We start from the raw sequence: 5,266 nt of genomic DNA on the forward strand, positions 1-5,266 counted from the left end.
TTTATGCCTTATGGAAACTCGAATTAGTGGAGAGAAAGCAAGGAGATGCATATCCAGTTGGGTTTCAACAACCATCACATCCAAGAGGCGGTTGGCTACTCAGGTGGTTTGTGGTTGCTTTGGAATAATGAAGAGGTGAAAGTCAAAATCATCTCTTCACATCATCAGTTCCTTCATACTTCTTTGGTATGGAAGGAATCTAGAAAGGAGGAGCTGGTTACTTTCATTTACGGAGCCCGAGATGCATGGAAAGAAGAACTCTATGGGAGAATTTGCAAGAGCTTAGCATAGGAAGATACGATGCCTGGCTAGCCATGGGGGAATTTAATGCCTACCTTAAGGCGGAGGAGAAGAATGGGGGTGTTGAACCCCACTGGACTTCCATGACAGAATTCCGCAATTGTCTGGAAGAATGCAATCTATCTGATATCGGTTTTAAAGGGCCCAGATATACCTGGAAGAGGGGAAAGCTGGCTGAGAGATTGGATAGAGCATGCAGCAATGAGAATTGGAATCTTCGATTCCCAAACAGGTTTTTATCCCACCTCCCTTTCTATAGCTCTGATCATCGACCGTTAATCCTCCTTAGTGGTACTCCTCCCAAGGGAACCAATAGCATTAAACCATTCAGGTTTATGGCTTCTTGGCTAACTTGTGAATTGTTCTATGGGATTATAAATAGTTGCTGGGGGGAAGCAGCTGTCTGGAAAGAGGCTTGTGAAAAATTTAAGGTTGAAGCCTCAAATTGGCATAATGAAACGTACAAAGAAGCCAACCGAAGGAAATTTCATCTACATGCCAGAATCAGAGGCATAGATGAAAGATTGAGTAGGTAACATGATTCAGATCTCGAAGATATCCAGAGAAACCTGTGGAAGGAATTGAATGAAATTTACCTCAGGGAGGAAATCCTTTGGTTCCAAAGATCTAGATGTAAGTAGCTGAAGTTTGGAGATAGGAATTCTAAGTTTTTCCATTCCACAACTGTTGCAAGGAGAAGAGCTAGCAGAATTGACTCATTGATGGATATTAATGGGAATTGGATAGGAGAACCTGAGTTACTGGTCAATATGATCTCGAGTTATTTTGAGGACCTGTATACTGAAGAGAGAAGATGCAAATTAACTTTCCCTGTTAAAGGGACCTTCCCCAAACTGCGCAGCCAAAGACTTCAGGGGTTATCTAATATCCCATCAGGGGAGGAAATCAAAAGGGTGATATATCAATTTGGTAGCTATAAGGCCCCTGGCGCGGATGGGCTAAGTGCAATCTTCTTTCAGTCCCAATGGGATAAGGTTGGCAAGGCTGTTTGTGAAGTGGTTAGGAAAGCTTTTAGTAATCCTGAAAGTATCATATCCATCAATCAAACCTTATTGTGTCTCATTCCTAAGGTGGAGTGCCCAGATTCAGTGAGACAACTCAGGCCTATCAGTCTATGCAACGTAATCTACAAAACTATTACTAAGGTAATCTCTAATAGACTCAGAAACCACATGAATCACTTGATTATGCCAAATCAGTGCAGTTTCGTGAAAGGGAGACATAGCTCAGATAATATCATCATTGCACAAGAAATTATCCACTCAATGAGGTCCAAGAAAGGGGAAAAAGGATGGATGGCTGTCAAAGTTGACCTTGAGAAAGTATATGATAAACTGGGATGGGATTTCCTTGGCCAAGGTCATGCCTTCAGAGCCGAGTTATGGGGATGCCTAATTGGGTTAAAATAGCTTGGGAGAGGGGCTTTACAAACATCATTTTAGAAGGAGACTCATCTCAGGTGATGGACTTGATAGAGCCCGAAGATATGGGGGATCATCCGCTTGCCCCCATTGGAATGCAGGTAAAAGAAATGCTAAATAGGAACTGAAACATTCTTCTTAGTCATACGCTAAGAGAGGGGAATATGGTGGCTGATTGGATGGCCCAGCAAACTCTAGCTGTTAGGAGGGATATTGTCATTAATTTTTCAACACCATGTGGGTGCATTGATCTAGTCACGAAGGACAAACTGGGTTTTGAAAGTCCCAGAGTAGTTAGGTAGTGTCTTTATTATCTTGTAATTTTCCAAAAAAAAAAAAGAATTCATTTCTTTTAAGGAGGGTTCAATCAGGTACTCTCAAGAATCATCACTTTTAGAGATCATTCCTTTAAAGAAAGCCCCATATTTGACAATTCTGTAAATTAGAGAATTCCTCATTCACTTGCAAACCCCATCACTAACCTAGATTGACATTCATGTAACCTAAGTGCACATAAACAATCAATTTCACATGACAATGCAAAAGTCTTTTATTCTTTGCCTCTAGATGTTAACATACATTCAAGTATAATTAAAGCATGATATCTTTTTTCTTTACACAATTACTCTTCACTTTTTTATGGTTTCTAGCCATAATCTAACCCTAGAGGTTTACCATTTGGTTCCCAAACCCACCATTTTCATCTTCTTACCTTTCATCAGAGTAAAAGTACTCATAACATCACAGTCATTTACACAATCTTACCGTTAATCATATCCGGTGTCTTCTCAGAATGTTGGGGTTCCAAGGTATAACCTCGACCTGCAACTGAAGGTCCTAAAACTATCTACATAGAAGAAATCTATCCTCCACTCTAAGGACACTCCTTAGCGAAATGGCCTGGACTGCACCTATAGCACACATTTTAACCCCGCCAATAAGGGCTCACATGATTCTTCCTACACTTGTCGCACTTGGGTACCGAAGATCTCTCAACATCACCACTCTTCTGATTCCCAGATTTCTTAAATTTATCATCAGATTGTTTCACTTGAAAATTCATGTCTTTATTCTTCTAGGAAGAAGTCTTGCTTATAGTAACCTTAGAGTCAGATTCTTTCATATTAGATGGCTTCTTGAATGTTACATACAACCTACTCATGCCCCTATACTTCCAGAGGATGAAACAGCAATTCGTCCATCTCTAACAACTACAACACAATTCATCCCTACACCTGAACCAGCTCAATGTATGTCGGCAACTGCCGATGAACCCCATACTATATCCATTCCACAACCTATTTCAACATCACCTCCTATCACCACAAAAATTCAACCTTAAACCTTAGCTACTGACAACCAAAATATTGATTCCAAAGAAATAGGAGCCCTATAACAGACACAGAAAATTAATGACCCGGTGCAAGCCATACCCCTCAGCTATACAAATGCATCGAAAATGAACTTGGGAGCCCTTGGCAAAATGTTTGGGAGTAGGCTTGAGAAGCTACTATCTTCCTCAACCCTTCAACAGGCCAATGCCCTACAGGGGTAGTCGGATCAAACGTCTGCGGACAGTGGATTGTTGAGGGATGTTGTTAACAATCTTTCTTCCTCTTTTAATCAATTTCAGGAACAGTAGAAGAAGAAGGATGAGGAACTGCTTCAAGGAATCATATCAATAGCAGAACAACAACCTCAGCCTCAAGCTCAACCTACAAGATTAAACATGATGGATTTAGAGGCAATCTTGCGCGAAATCCGTGAAGCTCTTACAAATATCAAAGGTATGAAAAATGTGCAGATAACCAAGGCTGGAAGAGCCCTTCAGACGCTTCTTGACAAACATGTAGATGAAAAGAAGGAAAGGGAGACCGCTGGTAAAGAGCTGAGAGCACTCAAAAAATAACTAATTGAGTTCTACAAAGAGATAAGCCTAAGGATAAAGGCGATAGAACAACACATCAAAGATGAAATTTGGGAGAAGAACACATTGTGGAAGCATGTGAACAACAACATTGATATGATGTCTGACTTGATGACTGAGCTGGAAAAGTGAATCCCTACTGCTGAAGTGAGGAGCATAATGGTCAAATTGAAGAAGTTGTCGCTCATAAAAGAAGAAGTGAGACAACAAGCCATAGCTGAAGAGGGAGGCAGTTCCGAGAAGCACAAGAAAGAGAAAGGAGAAGAAAGAAGGAAACGAAGAGGACAACAAAGAGACACCAATTATACTCTCTTTTCTTTCCACAATCTTTTAAATTTCTGCACCAATTTTAATTTTCCTGCATTTTGACTTTTCAAGATTTCAAGTTTGTTTGCTATTTTAGTTTGTGAAAATGTGTTGTTTGAATGAAATACCATACTTTGATGTTATTCCTTACATAGTTCTTTTGTTAATGATTGCTTATCTGTTAGAAAAAGGAAAACAAAGTATTTTAGGGTTAAGTAGCTTTTTTAACTCGGAAACAAAACTCTTGAAAAAAGGAAGAAAGTGAAATGTTACATTTTGATCTTTAGAACTGTTAAGGTTTTGATCCGAGTGCTTTTAAAAGTAAGGAACGAAAAGCCAAACACTCTAAATTTCTCTGAGAGAGCGTTCCAGAAAACTTTATTTATCATTCCTGAATTTGTGTTAATGTTGTTAGTACTGCAGAACCACTTCAGAACTTTAAAGGGGTAAGGGCCTTCATTCAATCAAGCTTGAGCCAAACAACCAACCTACACATCACTTCCATAGTCACCTCCATCTGGGCCATAACAATCATGCAAAATCATCCCCCACCAACAATTATTCCATCCATCAAGATAAGGAACGACAAGGAGAAAAAATTGAAATGAACATCAACAAAGAAAAGTCCAAAGACTTTGAAGGAACGTCACAAGTCAAAAACAACAAGATCAACTGCTAACAAAGAAAGAAAAAGGAATATGCTCCCCAAAAAGGGAAAGAGAAAGGCAGTAAAAAACAAAAGCATTCCCAACAATCCACAAGAAGATGTTCATAGAAAAAGAAAGATCAGTCGGTCCCTATCCCAAGTCAACCATTCCCCAAACGTATCCACCCGAGCTTAAGCCCTGATACAAACCCTAAAAGTCCCTTTGATTGAAAAAAAGTGATTCATAGGAAAGCAGCAGCAATCCAAGTTCAAGGAACTACCAGTCTTTTGGAACAATAAGTGAAAACAGTACCCATGAGTGATTGGCGAGATATGGATCAATAACCTTGCATGACTTGGATTAAAATCTTTCTTGACTTTGTGAACTGTGACATGAATATGTTTTTAGTGTGAATATTGTTCCTTGATTTCTAATGTGTGTTTGTTAGACTGCTTCTAGATAAATAAATTGATTAGCGGAAAAGAGGGTTGTTCGGGAACGAATAATAGTTAAGTTTTGGGTATTTGATGGGATAAAATTTTGTTCCCATCTGATTCATTGTTCAGTGCTAAACGCTAGTCGTTCCACCTCTTTTTGGTATGTTTTGTTATAATTATTAGTCAAATTCGATAAATGTTGATTTG

General features: G+C 39.3%; 1 protein-coding gene across 1 annotated transcript; it reads left to right on the forward strand.

Moving 5' to 3' along the window:
- Nucleotides 1–245: 245 nt before the first annotated feature.
- LOC133299400 (uncharacterized) lies at nucleotides 246–836 on the forward strand. Its single transcript, XM_061498855.1, has one exon. It carries the CDS (start codon nucleotides 246–248, stop codon nucleotides 834–836), a length of 591 nt encoding a protein of 196 aa, XP_061354839.1.
- Nucleotides 837–5,266: the final 4,430 nt, after the last annotated feature.

Source organism: Gastrolobium bilobum, unplaced genomic scaffold (genome assembly GCF_033153095.1).
Source record: "Gastrolobium bilobum isolate Gb01-03AN ecotype WA unplaced genomic scaffold, APGP_CSIRO_Gbil_v1 utg51235, whole genome shotgun sequence".
Classification (NCBI taxonomy): Eukaryota; Viridiplantae; Streptophyta; class Magnoliopsida; order Fabales; family Fabaceae; genus Gastrolobium; species Gastrolobium bilobum.

Coding starts and splice junctions, on each gene's coding strand:
- LOC133299400 (XM_061498855.1), top strand. CDS start 246: ATGGAAAGAAGAACTCTATGGGAGAATTTGCAAGAGCTTAGCATAGGA.